Source organism: Scyliorhinus torazame, chromosome 21 (assembly GCF_047496885.1).
Source record: "Scyliorhinus torazame isolate Kashiwa2021f chromosome 21, sScyTor2.1, whole genome shotgun sequence".
Lineage (NCBI taxonomy): Eukaryota > Metazoa > Chordata > Chondrichthyes > Carcharhiniformes > Scyliorhinidae > Scyliorhinus > Scyliorhinus torazame.
Window position 1 is genome coordinate 88,844,630 of NC_092727.1, and position 22,721 is coordinate 88,867,350.

General features: G+C 44.9%; 1 protein-coding gene across 4 annotated transcripts in view; it reads left to right on the top strand.

Annotated features, from left to right (window-relative positions):
• The window catches only part of grnb (granulin b), a 137,586-nt gene that overhangs the window by 112,498 nt on the left and 2,367 nt on the right, over positions 1-22,721 (top strand). For all 4 annotated transcript variants that reach the window (XM_072487041.1, XM_072487043.1, XM_072487042.1 and 1 more), the window contains 2 exons: positions 1,033-1,275; positions 20,235-20,450. In XM_072487041.1, the coding sequence (XP_072343142.1) occupies positions 1,033-1,275; positions 20,235-20,450 (459 nt within the window). The remainder of the gene's footprint in view (positions 1-1,032; positions 1,276-20,234; positions 20,451-22,721) is intronic.

The following is a 22,721-nucleotide window of genomic DNA, read 5'->3' on the forward strand; positions in this document are numbered from 1 at the left end:
CCACAGTCCAAAGATGTGCAGGTTAGGTGGATTGGCCATGATAAATTGCCCTTCGTGTCGAAAAAGGTTAGGTGGGGTTAGAGGGATAGGGTGCAGCCGTGGGCTTAAGTAAGGTGCTCTTTCAAGAGTGGGCGGAATGGCCTCCTTCTGCACTGTAAATTCTATGATTGTATGATTTAAGAGTCAACCATATTGCTGTGGACCCGGAATCACGTAAGGATAGTAGATCTCGTTCCACTGGAAGACATTAATGAATCAGATGGGTCTTCATTATAATTGACAATGGATTTATGGTGAATATTTAGACTTTAAATTCCAGATTTTTATTGAATTCAGATTGCACCATCTGCTGCGGTGGGATATGAACCAGGGTCCCCAGAAATTACATTGGGTATCTGAATTATTAGTCTTGTGACAATGGGCGAGATATTCCTGCTATTCATTTTTTCCCATAAATTTAGAGTATCCAATTATTTATTTTTCCAATTAAGGGGCAATTTAGTGTGGCCAATCCACCTACCCTGTACATCTTTTGGATTGTGGGGGTGAGACCCAAGCAGATATGGAGAGAATGCGCAAACTCCACACAAACAGTGACCCAGGGCCAGGATAGAAGCCAGGTCCTCAGCGCTGTGAGGCAGCAATGCCAACCACTGCATCATCATGCCGACCATATTCCTGCCGACAGCGCCCTCACCCCTGCGGGTTTCCCAGCGGCGTAGAGTGGATTCAATGGGAAATCTCATTGACAGTGGTGGAACAGCTGAGGAACACGCCACAAGGAGGCCAAAGAATCTCGCCCAATACCACTTCACCACTGCCTCTCTGTATCTGATTACAATTTGAAATTTCTTTTCTGAACACATTCTTATGAGGTGCACCCTTACAGTGTGTTAAAGAGGGTGGGGCATGTTGCACAGAGAACCCTTTCCTAGTTGATAGAACAGTCTAAAGCTATACATTCACTGAACAATTTTGATTATGGTGGATGAAACGTGCCTAGATAAACTTTTGCATTTCTTCTCCTATCAGGCGGTTTGCTGTGAAGGCGCCGATCACTGCTGTCCCAATGGCTACACGTGTGATGTTAAGCATAAGGGCTGCACGCAGAAACCATTATCTTTCCCCAGGGCTACCAATGAAGCAACTAACATGAAACCTCTGGGGAAGAGCAGGGCATTAAACACCAAGTGTGATGACACCAAGAGCTGCCCTACAGGCAGTACCTGCTGTCGGCGTCGCTCAGGAGCCTGGGGCTGTTGTCCTCTGACTGAGGTAAGTTATGTTTGTGCCGCTGTTTAGATCTAATACGTGGAAAAATAGTTTCAATTAAATATTGTCACCAAATATTTCTGTGGAGGGCCAGGAACATGGAAACTGCAAAACTCCACAGTTGCTTTTTCTTTATACCTTGTCTGGTAATTTTTGCTATTTGCTAGGATGGCTAACATGCCAACCCTTGCTAACGCTTTGATGAAAACTCATTCTTGATTTGAAACATGAAACTCTGTTTCCCTCCACCGATGATGCCGGATCTGAGTTTCTCCTGCATTTTTAGTTTTTGTTTCAAATTTCCTCTATCTGCAGTATTTCACTTTGCATGTCAAGCTTTTATAAGTTTGGTAAAAGTTGGTAAAATCCAGGAGAAACATTCTGATGAACTAGTTAGAAATTGGAAGAAATAATGACCTTGCAGAGTTGAACGACATTTTATGTGTGAATGTGTTACACTGAAACTGCTAAACTTTAGCAGAATATGGTGCAAGAAGCTGCAGGATTATTAAAAAATGAAGGAGAAATTAGAGTATGAGAAGAAGCTAGCTGGAAACATACAGATCGTAAGCCAAGTATTTAAAAAGGAAAAGAGTAGCTAAAGTGAGTGTTGGTCATCCAGAGAGAGTCTGGGGAATTAAAATAGGAAATAATGAAATGCAGAAGCCTTTGTTAATACCAGCCCCAGGTTAGGTTCTCCAAAAGTTGTTGATCTGGGCAAGACCCCTTGATTTGTCACCATCCGATGGGATACTCCAAAATTGTACAAACCTGAGTGAGGAGGAATGACTGGCTTTGTGTCAGTATTCAACCCACCCTCTGCTGGTAATAATAAAGGTTTAATCTAACCAAGTTCCCTTTCTCTTGGATACCTTTTCCAGCCCAAAGAGTTGTGCTTAAAAAGGAGCCAATTTACCAGGCTTTCTTGAGTTAGGATGGGGTAAGTTTATAGTTTATTAACTAATAAGATCGAACAAATCATGTAAACAATCATCTGCATTTATACAGAATTGTGTCCAATAGTAAGTAAGTAAAAAAATTATGCCGAACAGCTCCCCAGTTGCGAGGAATAGGTGATGAGTGTTGCAGCTGGATTCCAGTAACTGACCTCTGCTGGTGAATAGTTGATTCTTCAGTTCAGGTGTTTGGTATTTTGGGAGAGATTTCCATTCATTTCCCAGCTGCAATCCTTCTGCTGGCTGATTGATGTAAGAGCGAGTGCTTTGGATGATCCTGCAGAAGCTGGCTATCTTTGCAGGGGCCCTGCTTCTGTTATTGTATCAGTCAACGTGGCAAACGCCCAACTACTTTTCCCTCAGGCCGTGGGCATTTCTATCAGCTGGCTAGCTTTTAACTTGTATATGTGAACTGTCACTAGTCGGTCTCGGCAATTATACCCAGGAGGTACCCAGGGTCTTTGGATGGGATAGCCATTATGTTCCTGTGTCTTTATCAGAAATAGTAATCAGTGTTTGGATTCTTTTAGAATTACCTTACCTGGAACCACAAGGAGGGGTTCCGTTCCTTAGAGAAAGGCCATGTATCCATTCCTGTCAGTGGCTAGTGGTGTATTCTCAGCCATCTTCAGCGCATGTACTTATAAAATCTGGTCTTTGTAAAGTCCAATATTTCTGTGTACAATTCCATTCCCCCCCCCCCCCATCATCATAACACATTGAGCAGATATTTTGGTTGTCTTCACTTGAGAAGACACAATTTTAAAAAAAATTAAAAATTAAAAAATATATATATAAATTTAGAGTACCCAATTCATTTTTTCCAATTAAGGGCAATTTAGTGTGGCCAATCCACCTACCCTGCACATCTTTGGGTTGTGGGGGCGAAACCCACGCAAACACCGGGAGAATGTGCAAACTCCACACGGACAGTGACCCAGAGCCAGGATCGAACCTGAGACCTCAACGCCGTGAGGCAGCAATGCTAAACACTTTGCCGCCGTGCTGCCCGGAGAAGACACACACATAACATCACACTTGGTATTCAATGCCCTGTTCGATGTGGGAAGCCGGGAACATTTCCAGTGTCCAGGCCCAACATGTGTGCAGCAAGTGTCTCCAGCTGCAGCTCCTGGAGGCCCAGATTGTGGAGTTGGAGCGGTGGCTAGGGACTCTGTGGAGCATCCGTAAGGCAGAGAGTATCATGGATAGCACGTATAGCGAGGTGGTCACACCACAAGCGAAGACTCCCAGGTACGAAAGGGAATGGGTGTCCAGGCAGAGCAAGAGGGTGAGGCAGGCAGTGCAGGATCTGCTGTGGCCATTCCCCTGCAAAACAGTTACACCACTTCGGATACTGTTGGGGGAATGGCCTCTCGGGAAAGCAGCAACAGGCAAATTTGTTGCACCACTGTTGACTCTGCTGCACAGGCTCGGAGTAATAAGTGTGGGAATGCAATAGTTATAGGGGATTCAATTTTAAGGAGAATAGATTGGCTTTTCTGAGGCTTCAAACAAGACTCCAGGATGATATGTTGCCTCCCAGGTGCTAGACTCAAGGATTTCCTAGAGTGGCTACAAGGCATTCTGGAAGGGGAGGATGAACAGCCATTGGTCGTGGTACACATTTGTACCAACGACATAGGTAAAAAGGGATTAGGTCCTAAAAGCCAAATATAGGGAGTTAGGAAGTAAGTTGAAAATTAGGACCTCAAAGGTAGTGATCTCAGATTACTACCAGTGCCACGTGCTGGTCCGAGCAGTAATAGCTGGATATTATATGATGAATACACGGCTGAAGAGATGGTGAGAGGGGGAGGGTTTCCGATTCCTGTGACATTGAGACTGATTCTGGGGGAAGTGGTACAAACTGGACAAGTTACTCCTGGGTAGGACCTAGGCTAATATCCAAGGGGGAGCATTTACTAACATGTTTGAGAAGGGTTTAAACTCATGGCAGGGGGATGGGAAACTCTGCAAGGAGTCAGAAGGAAACCAGGACCAAGAACAAAAGACAAAGGGGAAATAAGAAAACTGAAAGGCAGAGAAATCAAGGGCCAGAATCAAACAGAGCCACAGTGAAAAATAATGGGAACGGGGCAAGGAATTTGTGGGGGCTTTTGTGCCGTTATGTACAGAGCATTTGCAATAAAGTGGATGAATTAATCCTGCAAATAGATGTAAACAGGTATGATATAGTCAGGATTAAAGATGGTGATCAGGGATAGGAATTGAACCTCCGGGGTATTCGGTATTTAGGAAGGACAGACCAAAAAGAAAATGCGGTGAGGTTGCATTACTGGTTAAAGAGCAAATTAGCACAATAGTGCGGAAAGATATTAGTTCCAAAGATGTGGAATTTGTATGGATGGAGTTGAGAAACACAAAGGGGCAAAATAGGTTAGTGGGGTTTGTAAATAGACCTCCAAACTACAGTGATGATGTTGGGAATGGCATTAAACAGGAAATTAGATATGCATGAGATAAAGGAACGTGTAATTATGGGTAACTTTAATCTGCATACAGATTGGGCAAATCTAATTAGTCACAATAATGTAGAGGAGGAATTGCTGGTGTGTTTACAGGATGATTTTCTGGACCAATATGTTGATGATCCAAGAGAGAACGGACCATCCTGGACTTGGTATAGTGTAATAAGAAAGGAATAATTGGCAATCTAGTCGTGCAAGGCCCATTGAGGATGAGTGACCATAATATGATAGAATTCTTCATCAAGATGGAGAGTGATTCTGAGACTAGAATCTAACTAAAGGAGACTACGATAGTTTGAGACGTGAATTTGTTATGATGGATTGGGGAACGTTACTTAAAGGGATGACGGTGGATAGGGAATGGCAAATATTCACTGAGCGCATTGATGAACTACAATAATTGTTCCTTCCTGTCTGGCACAAAAATAAAACCAGAAAGGTGACCAAATCCTGGTTTACAAAGGAAATTAGAGATTATGTAAGATCCAAGGAAGAGGCATACAAATTAACCAGAAAATACAGCAGACCTGAGGATTGTGAGTAGTTCAGAATTCAGCAAAGGAGGACAAAGGGATTGATTAAGAAGGGAAAAATAGAGTGCGAGAATAAGCTTGCAGAGAAAATACTGACTTTAAAAGCTTCTATAGGTATGTGAAGAGAAGAAGATTGGTGAAGTCAAATGTAGGTCCCTTACTGTCAGAAACCAAAATTTATAATGGTGATCAAGAAATGACTGACCAACTAAATAAATATTTTGGTTCTGACTTCACAAAGGATAACACAAATAATGTACCAGAAATGTTGGGCCTGAAAATTCACATCCCTAAGTACATAAGGAAGTGGTCCGAAAAATCGTGGATGCATTGGTGATCATCTTCCAAGACTCTATGACTCTGGAACAGTTCATATAGATTGGATGGTAGCTAATGTAACCCTACTATTTAAAAAGGAAGGTAGAGAGAATGCACGGAATTCTGACATCGTTGGGGGGAAAATGTTCGAGTCCATTATAAAAGATTTAATAGCAGAGCACTTGGGAAACAGTGGAAGGATTGGACAGAGCCAGCATGGATTTACAAAAGGGAAATCATGCTTGACAAATCTACTAGAATTCTTTGAGGACATAACTAGTAGATTTGACAAGGAGGTAGTGAATGTGGTTTATTTAGACTTTCAGAAGGCTTTCGACAAAGTTATTTGTTCTTGTTGTCCATATAAGAGATTAGAATGTAAAATTAAAGCTCATGGGATTGGAGGTAACGTATTGAGATGGAAAGAAAACTGGTTGGCAGACAGGAAACAGAGTAGGAATATACGGGTCTTTTTCCAAATGGCAGGCAGTGACTAGTGGGGTACTGCAGGTAACAGTGAATTCACAATATATATATATATATATATATATTAATGATTTAGGGGAGGGAACTAAATGTAATACCTCTAAATTTGCAGATGACACAAAGCTCGGTGGGAGGGTGAGCTGTGAGGAGAATGCAGAGATGCTTCAGTGTGATTTGGACATTTTATTTTGATAAGTTTAGAGTACCCAATGCATTTTTTCCTATTTTCTTATGTCTTATGATCTTATGGTCTGAGGGGCAATTTTAAAGTGACCAATTCACCTACTCTGCACATCTTTGGGTTGTGGGGTGAAAGCCACGCAGACACGGAGAATGTGCAAACTCCACACGGACAGTGACCCGGAGCCGGGATCGAACAAGGGTCCTCAGGACCGTGAGGCAACAGTTCTAATCATTCTGCCGTCCCGTGAGTTGGACAAGTTGACTGAGATGGCAGTTGCAGTATAATTTGGATAAATGTGAGGTTATTTACTTTGATAGCAAGTACAGGAAGGCAATTATTATTTGAATGGCTATAGATTGAGAGAGGGGAATCTGTAATGAGACCTGGGTATCTTCGCACATTAGTCGCTGAACGTAAGCATGCAGGTGCAGCAGGCAGTAAAGAATGCAAATGGTATGTTGGCTTTCATAGCGAGAGGATTTGAGTACATGAGCAGGGATGCCTTGCTACAATTATACAGGGCTTTGGTGAGACACACCTGTGGTGTATTGTGTGCAGTTTTGGTCTCCTTATTTGAGGAAGGATGTTCTTGCTACAGGGGGAGCGCAGCGAGGGTTCACCAGACTGATGCCTGGGACATGGGATTGATGTATGAGGAGAGATTGAGTGGGTTAGGATTATATTTGCTGGAGTTTAGAAGAATGAGGGGGAATCTAATAGAAACCAATAAAGTTCTAACAGGACTAGACTGGGTAGATGCAGGATGGATGGATGTTCACTATGGTGGAGACGTTCAGAACCAGGGGTCACAGTCGAAGGATGCGGATTAAACCATTTAGGACTGAGATGAGGAGAAATTTCCATGTTTCAATGGGCGGAATCTTACTAGAATTTGGCAAAGTGGGTGGCACAGTGGTTAGCACTGCTGCCTACGGCGCTGAGGTCCCGGGCTCAATCCCGGCCCCGTATCACTGTCTGTCTGGAGTTTGCACATTCTCCCCATGTATGCATGGGTTTCACCCCACAGCCTGAAGATGTGTAGTTAGGCGGATTGGCCACATTAAATTGCCCCTTAAATGGAAAAAAAAATAATTGGGTACTATAATTTATATTTATTTGCCAAATTCTTTTTTTTAAAGTGTCCGACACAGACAGAAAACTGGTGTGTAACTCTCCAGTTGCAGACCAGTTTTCTCACCAAATCCTGAACCTCTTTAAAAGAAAATGAGTGGCCATGGTGTACGCCGTCACTCTGGTTGGGTGGGACGTCATGGAGTTGTGAACAAACTTCAAAAGAGATCAGGACACCAGCTTTAAAGGGCATCCCGGTCAGCGGTGAAGCCTAACGGCCCCCCGCCCCTTCCAATGGAGCTCTCACTAGGGCCTGCCCCTGTCACAGGTTGACACTCAACCTGACAGTGTCAACCTGCGCCTGACAATGCACAGGCATGTTCCACCCCCCCCCCCTCCCCCAATCACTCCAAATATATACCACACCTACCTATGCACCCCCTCAGGGATCTCTTTGACTGCCTCATGCCTTGCCAAACCTGTTAGCTATGATGTCATGTAGGTGAGGTATGAATATTTAGTGAGGGGGAATCATGTGGCAGGGGGCTACTAATATGTGAATCAGGGCAGCACGGTGGTGATGTGGTTAGCACTACTGCCTCATGGCGCTGAGGACCCATGTTCGATCCCGGCCCCGGGTCACTGACCGTGTGGAGTTTGCACATTCTCCCTGTTTCTGTGGGTCTCACCCCACAACCCAAAAAAGGTAGGGTAGGTGAATTGGCCATGCTAAATTGTCCCTTAATTGGAAAAAAATAATTGGGTACGCTAAATTTATAAAACAAAAATAATATGTAAATCGATGCACATGTATTAAAATGTAATTCATCACTGACGTGAATCTTGTGACATGGAAACATGATCTCCCCGGCAAGAATCACATTTACCGACTCTTGTGGGACTTTTCCCCCAGTGCTGCCGATCCCATGTGAGTTCAAAATGGCCTCCTATGATTTAACATCCCAGAAATATTCTAAAACCAAGAATTGAAAAGGAAGATGCAACTGAAAACAGTTAAAATCACCAGGGAAAAAGGGTGCAAAAATAACTATTAGAAATAAAGGATGATGGACAGCACTGCAGCGCAGTGGTTAGCACAGCTCCTTCATGGCTCCGAGGACCCAGGTTCGATCCCAGCCCCAAGTCACTGTCCGTGTGGAGTTTGCACATTTTTCCCGTGTCTGCGTGGGTGTCACCCCCACAACCCAAAACAATGTACAGGTAGGTGGATTGGTGAAGCTAAAATTGCCCCTTAATTGGGGGGGAAAAAGAATTGGGTACTCCTAAATTTATACATTAAAAAAATAACGCTGACGAGTCCCCAGGACCTGATGGCCTGCATTATAGAGTCTTTTAAAAAGGTGGCTGCGGCGATAGTAGATGAATTAGTTGTAATTTTCCAAAATTAAGTTCCATATTGGAAATTGGTGATTTAATAATCTTCAATATAATAATTCAATAAAGGAGAAAGCTGGAAACTACGAGCCATTGGCCTAACATCTATCATCAATTTTCAGGAGGTTATAGCAGGGCACTTGGAAAATCTTTATGCAATCAGGCGGAGTCAGCATGATTTTGTGAAAGGGAAATTGGGATTCTTGGAGTTCTTTGCAAATGAGCAAGGTGAACGTGTGGATGTGGTGTACTTAGATTTCCAAAAGGCATGCGATTATGGTGCTACATCAAACATTATAACCCAATAAGAGCTCACAGTTTAGGGGGCAACCTGTTAACATGGCTAGAGGGCAAGTTAACAGGAAGCAGAGTAGGGAAAAATAGGTCATTTTTCAGGTTGGCAAGCTATAACATGTAGAGTTCCACAGGAATCAGTACTGAGGCCATAGCTGTTCACAATCTATATCAATGATTTGGATGAAGGGGCCGAATGTATGGTTGCTGCATTTTCTGATGACACAAAGATAGGAGAGTAAGTTGTGAAAAGGACATGAGATTGAAAAGTGATTTAGATAGATTAAGTGAGTGGGCAAACATTTGTCAGATGGAGTATAATGTGAAATCTGAATGTGTTCACTTTGTCAGAAAGAATAGATAAGCAGCCTGATATTTAAATTGAGAGATTGCACAACTCTGGGACTGAAAGATCTGGGTGAGCTGTTGTATGAATCGCACAATCTTAGTTTGCAGTTACAGCAAATGATTAGGAAGGTAAATGGAATGTTGTTTGTTGCAAGGGGAATGGAATATATAAGTCTCTCCAGTTATAGAGAGGATTGATGAAACCATGTCCGGAGTACTGTGAGCAGTTTTCGTTTCCTTACTTAAGAAGGGATATAATTGTAACAAGCAGTCCATAGAACGTTACTTGACTGATTCCTTGAATGAAGGAGTTAACTTGAGGAAACGTTGGCGAGGTTGTGCCCGTATCAATTGGAGTTTAAAAGAATGAGAGATGATCCTGAGGGAACTTGGCAGGATTCTGAAAAGGTGTTTGCCCTTATAGGAAAGGCTAGAACCTGTGGGGTCAGTTTAAAAATAAGGAGTCTGCCATTTTAAACTGAGATGAGAAGAATGTATTTCTCTGAAGGTCGGTCGTCTGGAATTCTCTTCCCTGGAGAGCTTTGGAGGCTGGGTAATTGAATATTTTTAAGCCAGAGCTAGATTAATTTTTTAAACAATAAAAAAATATTTATTCAAATTTTCAACAGAACCTCCCCCCACCCCCCCAACAAAAAGAAAGAAACAAAAACACAACAATCGGAAATTATACATTGGATTTCCCCCATATACAATAACCCTCCCCATATAACATTTAAAAACACAAATAGGGGAAAAAAAACACCTTCACCGAAACGCCACCCCAAGAGAACCCCCTCCTCCTCCCTCCCCCCCCACCCCGCCCGTCCTTGGGCTGCTGCTGCTGACCTCCTCCTAACGCTCCGCGAGATAGTCTAGGAACGGTTGCCACCGCCTGAGGAACCCTTGCACAGACCCTCGCAAGGCAAACTTTATCCTCTCCAGCTTGATGAACCCTGCCATGTCATTGATCCAAGCCTCCACGCTAGGGGGCTTCGCATCTTTCCATAGGAGCAAAATCCTCCCCCGGGCTACCAGGGACGCAAAGGCCAGAATACCGGCCTCTTTCGCCTCCTGCACTCCTGGCTCGTCCGATACCCCAAATAATGCCAATCCCCAGCTCGGCTTGACCCAGGCGTTCACCACCTTGGACATAGTCCTCCCAAAACCCCTCCAAAGCCCATCCAGCGCCGGGCACGACCAGAACATATGAACGTGATTTGCCGGGCTCCCCGAGCACCTCCTACATCTGTCCTCCACCCCAAAGAACCTACTCAACCTCGCCCCTGTCATGTGCGCTCTGTGAGTAACTTTGAACTGTATTAGGCTGAGCCTGGCGCAAGAGGAGGAAGAATTAACCCTACTCAGGGCACCAGCCCACAGACCCTCATCTATCTCCTCCCCAAGCTCCTCCTCTCACTTGCCCTTTAACTCCTCTATGGAGGCCTCCTCCTCTTCCTTCAGCTCCTGGTAAATCGCCGAAACCTTGCCTTCTCCAACCCATACACACAAAATCACCCTGTCCTGAATCCCACGTGCCGGAAGCCGCGGGAATTCCCTCACCTGCCGCCTTACAAACGCCCTCACTTGCATGTACCTGAAAGCGTTTCCCGGGGGTAGCCCAAACTTCTCCTCCAGCGCCCCGAGGCTCGCAAACGTTCCATCGATGAACAGGTCCCCCATTCTTCAAATCCCTGCCCGATGCCAGCTCCGAAAACCCCCATCCATCCTTCCCGGGACGAACCGATGATTCTCCCGAATCGGGGACCAACCCGAGGCTCCCATCTCGCCTCCGCTGCCCCCAGATCTTCAACATCGCCGCCACCACCGGACTCGTGGTGTACCTTGTCGGCGAAAGCGGCAGCGGTGCCGTCACCAGCGCCCTCAGGCTCGTGCCCACACAGGACGCCATCTCTAGCCTCTTCCACGCTGCCCCTTCTCCCTCCATTACCCACTTACGGATCATCGCCACATTGGCTGCCCAGTAATAGCCACACAAATTCGGCAGCGCCAGCACCCCCCTATCCCTGCTACGCTCCAGAAACACACTCTTCACCCTCGGGGTCTTATTCGCCCACACAAATCCCATGATGCTCCTGCTTACCCGTTTGAAAAAGGCCTTGGGGATCATAATGGGAAGGCACTGGAACACACCGAGAAACCTCAGGAGGACCGTCATTTTGACCGACTGCACCCTACCCGCTAGTGAGAGTGGCAGCATATCCCATCTTTTTAAATCCTCCTCCATCTGCTCCCCCAACCACGTCAAATTGAGCTTGTGCAGGGCCCCCCAACTCCTAGCTACTTGGATCCCTAGGTACCGAAAGCGCCTTTCCGCCCTCTTCAGCGGTAGCTCGTCTAACCCCCTTCCCTGGTCCCCTGAATGCACCACAAAGAGCTCAGTCTTCCCTACGTTGAGTTTATACCCCAAAAAGTCCCCAAACTCCCTAAGGATCTGCATGACCTCCGCCATCCCCTCCACTGGATTCGCCACATGCAACAACAGGTCGTCGGCATACAACGACACCCGGTGCGCCCCCCGCCCCCCCAGACCAATCCCCTTCATTTCCTGGACTTAGTGCCATGGCCAACGGCTCAATTGCCAGTGCAAGCAGCAAGGGGGATAAGGGGCACCCCTGCCTCGTTCTCCGGTACAGCCGAAAGTACTCCGACCTCCACCGGTTCGTAGCCACACTCGCCACTGGGGCTCGATATAGTAGCCTGACCCAACTGATGAACCCCTCCCCGAACCCAAACCTCTGCAACACTTCCCAAAGATACTCCCACTCCACCCGATCAAAGGCCTTCACCGCGTCCATAGCTGCCACTACCTCCGCTTCCCCCTCCACCGAGGGCATCATAATCACATTGAGGAGCCTCCACACATTTCTGTTTTGCTGCCTACCCTTCACAAATCCCATCTGGTCCTCCTGAATCACCTCGGGACACAGTCCTCAATTCTCGTAGCCAGTGCCTTCGCCAGCAACTTAGCGTCAACAGTGAGGAGCGTGATCGGTCTATACGACCCACATTGCAATGGATCCCTGTCCCGCTTCAAGAACAAAGAAATCAGCGCCCTGGACATTGTCGGGGGCAAGGTCCCCCCCTCCCTCGCCTTATTAAATGCCCTCACTAGCAACAGGCCCAGCAGGTCCACGTATTTCCTGTAGAATTCAACCGGGAACCCATCCGGCCCCGGGGCCTTCCCCGCCTGCATGCTCCCCAATCCTTTAACCAGCTCCTCCAGCCCAATTGCTGCCCCCAAACCAAACCAGCCACCTCCTCATCCTCCACCCTCGGGGACCTCAGCTGATCTAGGAATCGTCGCATCCCCTCCTCCCCCGCTGGGGGCTCAGACCTGTACAGATCCCCATAGAAGCCCCTAAATACCTTGTTTATTCTCACCACACTCCGCACCGTATTCTCCCCTCTATCCTTAACTCCACCAATCTCCTTTGCTGCCTCCTCTTAGGAAGCTGATGTGCCAGCATCTGACTCGCCTTCTCCCCATACTCGTATGTCGCTCCCTGCACTTTCCTCCACTGTGCCTCTGCTTCCCCCGTGGCCTGGAGGCTCCGTCACTCCCAAAGTAGCCGCTCCTCGGGGCGGCCTCTGCATACCTCCTGTCTACCCTTAAAATCTCCCCCACCAACCTCTCCCTCCCTTCTCTCTTCTCCCTGTGGGCCCTAATGGAGATTAGCTCTCCCCTGACCACTGCCTTCAACACCTCCCAGACTACCCCCACCTGCACCTCCCCGTTGTCGTTGGCCTCCAAATATCTTTCAATGCATCCCCGCACCCGCCCGCACACCCCCTCATCTGCCAACAGTTCCACATCGAGGTGCCACAGCGGGCGCTGGCCCCTCTTCCTCCCCCAACTCCAGCTCCACCCAATGCGGGGCGTGGTCCGAGATGGCTATGGCCGAATATTCCGTTCCCCAGAGCTAGATTTATGACTCAGAAGGAAGTCAAAAGGCTATTGGGGTGGTCAGGAAAGTGGAGTTGAGGTCACAGTAAGATCTTCCATGATCTTATCCAATGTTGAAGCGGCTTAAGGTTGAATGGCATACTCATAATTTGTATGTAGGATCTTAGGAAGCCAAAGTTGGAAGTTGCAGATCCACCCGTAAATGGTACCAATGTGTTCTTATAGGGTGATGGAATATGAAAAAGAATCAGAATAAATCATGAAAAGTTAGAGGTTTTTGTCAAAACCCTAAAGCCAAAAGTCACTGCGCTAAATTGTACTATTAAAATCTTTTAATCCTGTGCGACACGGTGGAATAGTGGTTAACACTGCTGCCTCGAGGGCAGCACGTGTCGCAATGGTTAGCACTGCGGCCTCACGGCGCCATGGTCCCAGGTTCGATCCCAACTCTGCTTCACTATGTGGAGTTTGCACATTCTCCCCGTGTTTGCTTGGGTTTCGCCCCGACAACCTAAAGGATGAGCAGGGTAGGTGGATTGGCCACGCTAAATTGCACCTTAATTGGAAAAAAATGAATTGGGTATTCTAAAATTTCTATATAAAAATAAAGAAAAACACTGCTGCCTCACGGCGCCGAGGAACCGTGTTCGATTCAGGCCCCGGGTCAATGTCGTTGTGGAGTTTGCACATTCTCCCCATGTCTGTGTGGATCTCACCCCACAACCGAAAGATGGTAGGTGGATTGACTACACTAAATTGCCCCTTAATTGGAGAATTAAAAAAAAATCTTTTAATCCTCATATTAATGAATTAAAATTGCATTGTGACAAGACGATCACTAATAGTGAGCAGAATAATCATTTACAATTCTGATGGACATTGAGGAGAGGAGTATATTGCTGGTAGAGGTTATGACCAGCCCTGAACCTGTGCAATTGATGACTCTTTTAAAAAGAAGCACTAAACACGTAAAGTAGATCTGAGTGCAGTGGACAATTGGCTATATAGTTGTGATCCATTATGATCTTAAGTGCCAGTACATTTGTCTCCCTAACGCTCAAATCAGCCTTCACAGAAGAAACCTGCCCAAAATTTTGACCTACTTCGTATATTAGGAACATATTTTGGGAAATAGCACATCCACAGCCCATACGTTTCAACCATTAAAACGAAAGTTTAACGGTGTACAATTTTCTGATGTGTTCCCCAGTAGTTGTGGGCGAAGGTAGCAAATTTTCCCCTGTAACAACCAAACTGACAGCTGAGGTGGATTCTTCATTTCTGAACTATGGGCTGAGGGCGGCCCCAGATTTAGATCTGATGTAGGTTGGGTTGAATGCGGTCAAGGCAGTAGATTTGGAGGGGGAAATTTAGCCAATGTTTGGTCCCCTCCTGATGGTCTATAATGATTCCTACTGAAAGTGCTTATGTAAGGATGCTGGACGGAGGCAGGATTGTAGAATATTCTACCAGCATTCAAGGTTCATGCATGACGAGTGACCACTTGAGCAAAGTACAGGAGGGCAACAGGAGAGGTTCTAAAGTATTCTGCAATGCAGAAGTCCTCCTCCCCTTGAGGGGCAGGAACAAATGTAGCTAATAAACTTTTTACAAACGATGTAACCATGATCATGGAATTAAACCTGATACTAAAACTTAGGTTGCTACCAAATAATTTTGATCGGCATACTATTTTGCTCTGTCTTTCATCATTGCTGTCAGTGGATTCTTTATAGCTGCTATTGCTAATATTCCATGGCATATGTAAACCATATTGTATGCTTTCTGAAGCATGGTTTCATTTAGTCTGCATTGTGTCGGCAGTCAGTACTCCTATACAGTGCACCTCGGCATGTTTTATCATCTGTGCTAAGAGATTACATGGGTTAGAAAAATGCTTTCCGTCTTATTTCAGAAGGCTCTTGGTTATGAGCCTAAAATTCATTTGCTGCTGGTTGCATAAATTATTGTTCACATGCTGGTTTTATTTTGGATGTCAAATGTAACATGCCAAACATCTTCCCTCCCGTGGCTCTATTTCCCCCTTCCAACACCCCAACTCTTTCCACTCCGCCTTCACCACCGATAATGTTCTGTCCTGAGGGCACTGTTTGGTGTTGTGGTGTGATTCCAAAGGTGGTGTTTTAATTATTCTTCATCTTCACACCCCAGCCCCCCATTTGCGAATGTGATAGAATGTGGAGGGCATTACAGCATAGCCAGATTTCTATTTGTACTTGACACCATATGTGTGTTTTCCATCAAGAATCAAGCAATAGTCAAGATATGGAAAATGGTTGCTGAACTAGTAAACAAGGGTCATGAATGTAAAGCCCTCCATGGCAAATGTGCAATTAAATTTATTCAATCTGATAGCTGACACCAGTCAAAATAATAATTGTACTTTTGATGGCGTAATGCTGAGAGATGGCGCGCACGAGGTGGCTCCCACTAGAGTACTGCACCTTTTGCCCATTTCTCTCCGTATCAGGGGTATTTTCTTTTGAAAACCCACATAATTAATGGAGTAAGGATCCTGTACGATCGAAATGCCCGGAAAAGTCAAGGGAAAGAAGGTGGACAGAAGTTCATCGACGGAGTTAAGGGCCTCTCAGAGTTTGTCGCCAGATAAAATGGCAGAGGCAGTCTCTGGGGCTCCGACCACTCCACTAACGGCCGAGGTGCTTTCGAGTACATTAGAAAAGGAATTTGTTAAACGTTTGATGGATTTCAAGGTGGTGTATAGAGCGCACCTTACAAGGGCGAGGATGAGCCGGCTCTTTGAGGGGGTAGAAGATGTGTGTGAACGTTGCAGGGGAGGCCCCGCAAACCACATTCATATGTTTTGGCTCTGTCCAAAGCTGGAGGATTACTGGAAGGAGGTGTTTAGGGTAATCGCTAAAGTGGTGCACGTGAAACTGGACCCAGGCCCTCGGGAGGCCATATTCGGGGTGTCGGACCAGCCTGGGTTGGAAACGGGCGTGAAGGCAGATGTTGTAGCCTTCGCCTCATTATCGCCTGAAAGCGGATCCTGTTAGGGTGGAGATCAACCTCTCCGCCTTGTGCCCTGGTGTGGCGGGGGGATCTGCTGGAATTTCTAATGCTTGAAAAGGTCAAATTTGAACTGAGGGGAAGGATGGAGGGGTTCTACAATTCATGGGCATTATTCATTGTGCACTTTAGAGAATTGGATCACATCGAACATTAGGGGAGTTAGGGGCTGGGAGGGTTGGGGGTGGGGGACTGTATGTGTTAATGGTGACCATGGGTGATTCCTGATTCCTTTTTGTCATTTGTTTATGTTAACATGCGGGCCAATGTTTGGGGTTTGGTGGGAGGATGGGATTGTTATTATTGGTATGGGGATTGACATTACATTCGTTACTGATTATTGTTTATTGTGGGGTGTATATTTGGAAGAAAATGTGAAAAAGGAGAATTTAAAAAGAAATACACTTGATGGATTGTGTCGGTGAACCTCTGGAAATGAATGAAAGAGACCTCTGCCCCCATCCGAGCAGCTCATGGAGAAGACAAATGAAGCCGTGAAAGCCCATGGAGAGACTTTTTCAATGTCTCCCCATTTTCCTCCCCACGTCCTTTTTGTTATAGTCAACAAATTAATGTTGTGCTTTGGGCGGGTAAGACTCCCAAGGATCTGTGGGGCTTTGCTCCAGAGGGACAGGCAATCAGGGGGCATGGCTCTACCCAATTTATTGTTTTACTACTGGGCAGCCAATATTCAGAAGATATTCTTGTGGTTCAGCAATCCTGGTTCCACACGGGGACAAATGGAAGCGAGCTCCTGCACTGTTTCTGTGCAATAATTACTGCATCGTTGCCTTTCCAACCAGTGAGGTTTACCCTGAATTCAGTGGTGATCTTCACCCTGAGAATTTGTAAGAGATCAGGCTGCATTTCGAGCTCTGTCCACTGTCCTCGCTAGCAACCACCTTTTTCTGCCAGCAGGTTGGGAGTCTACGTTTAAGTCATGGGAGGGGAAGGGTTTGTTTAAACAGCTGGCAGGGAAATTCCAACTGCCTGGTTCCACTTTCTTCAGGAATTTTCAGATTCATAATTTTTCACCCCTTTTCCCGTGGCACCATCCTCTTTCCTGTTGAAGAGGATTTTGTCCATACAAGGGTTATGGGGGACTATTTTGGGGATACATGGTCAGACGCGCTCAGTGGAGTCTGCTCCGTTGAGTGAGGCGAGGATAAAATCAGAGGGTGGGGTGAATTGGGTTCCATTCTGGATGGAGAGGTATGGAGTGAGGCTCTTCACAGGGTCAACTCCATGTCTTCATGTGCTCAGCTAAGTTTTATTCAATTCAAGGTTGTGCACAGGGTGCATCTGGCTAATGCGAGGATGAGTGGATTCTTCTCTGGGCTGGATGATAAGTGTGAGCGCTGCACACATGTTTTGGTTTTGTCCCAAGTTGGTAAGCTTGTGGGCCTCTTTCTTTAACACAATGTCAGAGATACTCTATGTAGATTTGGATCCAGATCCATGTCCACTGGTGGCCATATTTGTGGTGTCAGACTCGCCGGTGCTTCAGTTGGAAGTGAAGGCGGATGTCCTCGCCGTTGAAAGCCTGGAGATGAGTTCTGCTTGGATGGCACTCCTACTCTTCCTCGTGTCTCTACTTGGTTGGATGACCTAATATCTTTTGTACATTTGGAGAGAGTTAAGTACACCAGTAGAGGGTCGGCAGAAGGATTCTACCTACGATGCCAGCTGGTCACCGTCAGCTGTTAGGGGCTTTAGATTTTTGGGTTAAAGTTAATGTGTTTTTGGCAGCATGGTGGCGCAGTGATTAGCACTGAAGCCTCATGGCGCCGAGGTCCCAGATTTGTTCCCGGCCCTGGGTCACTGTCCATGTGGAGTTTTTTTCACATTCTTCCCATGTTTGCATGGTTTTCGCCCCCACAACCCAAGGGGCAGGGTAGGTGGATTGGCCACACAAAATTGCCCCTTAATTGGAAAAAATGAATTGGGTACTCTAAATTTTTTTAACAAGTTAATGTGTTTTTGCTTGCTCGTCTCTTTTCTTTCTATTTTGTTATTTTGGTTAACTGTTTTAGATGGTTTTGTTCAATATGAACATTTTTTAATAAACATTTTCTTAAAACAATTATACTTTACGGATTGGTGCAAAATCACAACTGGTTCATTAAAATACTTTAGGGAAGGGAGTCAGCCCTTAATTGACTCTAAACTAGAACATATGGTTGGCAAATGCCCTCTGTAGCCCAGCAAGCCACTCAGCTGTAACAGAAACAATTGGCATATAACAAAAGGAGGATCCGCAGTGAATGCAGTTTTGCCATTGTTTGTCCATGTCCAAATTTATTTAGAAAACTGGTTGAAATTTAAACACAAGTCAATTCATTGGAAGTCACCGAAAGTTCCGTAATACTTCTAATCTACATGTGCAATATTTTAGTTTAGATGCTGATTAAGGGATGGAAAAGAGTGGGGAGGGTGGGGGGGAGAGTTTCTTTAGAACCTTTCATTTAGGACAGCACTCAATGTACTTAAATTCTATTTGCCCTCAGGTCCTTGCTTAACACATGGAGCTGAGTATTTCTTTATTAAAGTAGATAGAGGAGTTTGTAGACAATGGAAATCTTTTGTTTTACATTTTCACCTCCTCCCACATGCCCCAAACGATAATATAGCACAGGATGCAAGTGCAACTGTTGCTTCTCCCTAGCCTTTGCCTATTTTCACTCCTCACCACTTCAGGAATATCTGAAAGTAAATCAGGTTGATCGATTTCTACTGCCGTTAGTATAAAGATCATAAACCTCACTGATTACTGCAGAGTGAGGTTGGGCTGTTAATGAACCCTTCTCGTCTTCTGTTCACCAGGATTTTGTTTGCTATTGACTTTTTAAACTCCGTTTTACAGTTAATTGCTTTGTTTGTTGCCATGGACAAATGACGGGCTCTTTTCCCAAACTGCCTCTGATGGACTGTGTGCTGGACAAACGTCAACTTACTGCTTGTACACCTACCTGGATACAAGGTCATGAAAAATGGACGTTAAAGTTATGGAAACCCTCTTATCTGACTGCTGGCTGTCAATTTAGAGTTATTGTGCTCAATTGCTTCCAATGCACTGATCTTGTGAAACCACTGAGCATTAAGTAGAACTATGAGTGGGGTAAAGTTGCCTGGACTTTGCACAGGCCACAGTTCAGATATTCCGTTACTTAATATAATGCCTGCAAAAGCAAATAAAAGTAAATTCGCCTTCGTCCCAGATGACCATAGGCTGCTTTCCCCTTTGAGGGGGAGAGCTGAGTGGTGGTGATACCGCCTGAGGATCACCATAAATGCCTATGAAAGCAAGTTTCAATTCTTATAAACCACTACAGTGAATTCATCCATGTTTTATATAAAGTCCAGTAATTGTATAGTCCACTTTATGATCATGACTGGATGTATGGGGCAGCATGGTAGCATTGTGGATAGCACAAATGCTTCACAGCTACAGGGTCCCAGGTTCGATTCCGGCTTGGGTCACTGTGCGGAGTCTGCACATCCTCCCCGTGTGTGCGTGGGTTTCCTCCGGGTGCTCCGGTTTCCTCCCACAGTCCAAAGATGTGCGGGTTAGGTGGATTGGCCATGCTAAATTGCCCATAGTGTCCAAAATTGCCCATAGTGTTGGGTGGGGTTACTGGGTTATGGGGATAGGGTGGAGGTGTGGACCTTGGGTAGGGTGCTCTTTCCAAGAGCCGTTGCAGACTCGATGGGACGAATGGCCTCCTTCTGCACTGTAAATTCTATGAAATTCTATGAATTAACACTCTAGACCTTTTGGCTCTTACAGTTTTAATGTTTCCTCCCCATATAATATAAACTGTAGACTTAGCTTGGTTTGCAACCAACTGCTTACTTGGAAGGGAAGGGACCCTCAAGAAGCTACTGAAGATTTTCTTGTATTTCCACTAGGCTGTGTGCTGCAAGGATCATGAACACTGCTGTCCAAATGGTTACACCTGCAACCTGAGCATTGGAACCTGTGAAAAGCAAAGCCTTTCTGTACCTTGGGAGGTCAAGCTTTCATCCATTTCTGAAATAAAATGTGATGACAAGTTCAGCTGCCAGTCTCCAGCCACCTGCTGCAAGGTTGCTTCAGGGGGCTGGGCTTGCTGTCCATATGAAAAAGTAAGTGCTTCAGAAATTGTACTTTGGTCCCTCAGGGGATTGCCTTTGCCATCTAAGGCTGTAATGGACAATAGGGACCTAGAGGTGATGTATTCAATGATGAATTTGCCAAGTCAGAGCTGGATCGATGATAAAGTTCAGTGCCCTTCAGATGCACGACATTTACTTAAGGCTCCCAATCTTATTTGCTGTCTAGTGACATCTGCTGGACATCGAAAGAGAACAGGACAAAGCTCAGTTGTGATGTCCTATAATTTCAAATGCCCTATTCTTGAAGTGCGAAACGTTACATTAACTTAACATTTGGAGATGCCTTTATTGAAGGAGGAAAGAATGTGGGGCAGAGGTTTCAACAATGTCCAAATATCTTTTGGTAAAGTACACACCTCTTTGCAGATGATTTTAATGTTCCCACACCAACTAAGTTCTTGAGTCATAGAGGTGTTTGGTGGCTTGCTTTGACATCAACTCATGAGTGTTTCTCCGTGCTGGGGAACAGTGTTGAATGTCACACTGGGAATCTTTAAACTGCATACCATGAGATTATTTTTAATGTTTTGCAATTTCTCCATCATTAGTCTGATATTGAGCTGGTGGTTTTCTTTGGATATTACACTAATAGTCTGAGTTTAAGCAAATTCAGTTCTTCATAATCAAGTTCAAGTACACCAGACAAGCAAAGATAGAATAGTTATAGAGTTCTTTGCTTGGTTTTGTAAGTCAGATTTGTAACATGAAATGATTTATCACCAATAAGAGAGGTCATCTATTTTCTCCAGTTTCACTTCACAAGCTCTTAATTTTTGCTGAAAATGTCCTTCTAGGGAGATAAATCCATTAAAAATCAATTTAAAATATCTGATAGTGTAAGCATATTTGAGAAAATGTCTGGCTCATCGAAACATAGGAATAACAATCCTCATTTAGACATAAAATGATTCTTGGACCTCTTTCACAGAACAGGTTACTCTCTGCTAAACATTTCTAATGGAAAGGACTACACTTCAACATAGTAAAAGTGGTTCTGCCACAAATGTCCCCAGCTTCAGAGTCAAGTTGTTCAGGTTGGCAGACCCCGGTTATGATCATAGTGAAGTAACCTCAAATTTAAGTGAATCTCTCTTTTTGAAGCCCAACATCATTTCAAACATGCCTAATATCATTCAGCACAGAACAGCCTTGCAGTTAATCACATAGAAAATAAGTTGAGCATTGATTTTTGAGATATGCCATTGAAACTTGTTGACTTACAACTCATCAGGATAAATTCTCAAGAATACCAATCTAATGGGAACAACAATTTATACTGTATGAAAAGAGTCTGCCAATTGGTTGACATTTGGACTCTGGTTGGCAGAGGCATGTGCCAACTGCCGAGCTTTTGTTTAAACTAAAAGCAGGCAGGTCCATTAATTGGTCAAGGCATTACTTGGTTCTCCCCACAGCATGTCTCTCTTCATTCAGCAATATAAAAAAGAATTCATAGGGCCAATGATAAATAGGACAATCCACTTTATTGCCTAAAGCCGCTGTTAGCCTCAGGGTAGCGAGAGATGAGTAATAAATGTAATGTTGCAGTATAGGGGCTGGTTTAGCACAGTGGACTAAACAGCTGGCTTGTAATGCAAAACAAGGCAGCAGTGCGGGTTCAATTTCCGTATCGGCCTCCCTGAACAGGCGCAGAATGTGGCGGCTAGAGGCTTTTCACAGTAACTTCATTGAAGCCTACTTGTGACAATAAGCTATTATTATTATTATTATTATTATTATTATTATTATTACCTGGTCCCCATGAACAAATGATTTAAAAAGATTTAGTGTCTTCTAAGCATAAATTTGGAAATTATGATATGGAAATGAGAAGGTCAATTAAGCGAAAACATGACACTTAGTCCCAAATGTATAGAAGTGAATCTGTGAAATACGTCAGCTTGCTTGTGAAATTGAACTGAACAGTTCAAGGTGTAAAAATGCCTCCTTGACAATAGGAGACATTTTCTCAAATTCGTTACACATTTAAAAGGGGTGGTGCTTGCCTGGACAAGTAGAAATTCTAAAACATGCCAAATGTTCATTGGATTGGGGTTTGATCTTGGCCATCCAGGCAAATTTCTTTCCATCACTGATTCTCGGCTGCAGAGTAGCAGCTCTGGCACTGCACATTAGATGGCAAAATTAAAACGTGATGTGAGGAAGTACCTTTTTAGGCAGCGAGAGGTAATGCGCTGGAACTTGCTACAAACAAGGGCGGTGAAGCGGAGACGATCAGTG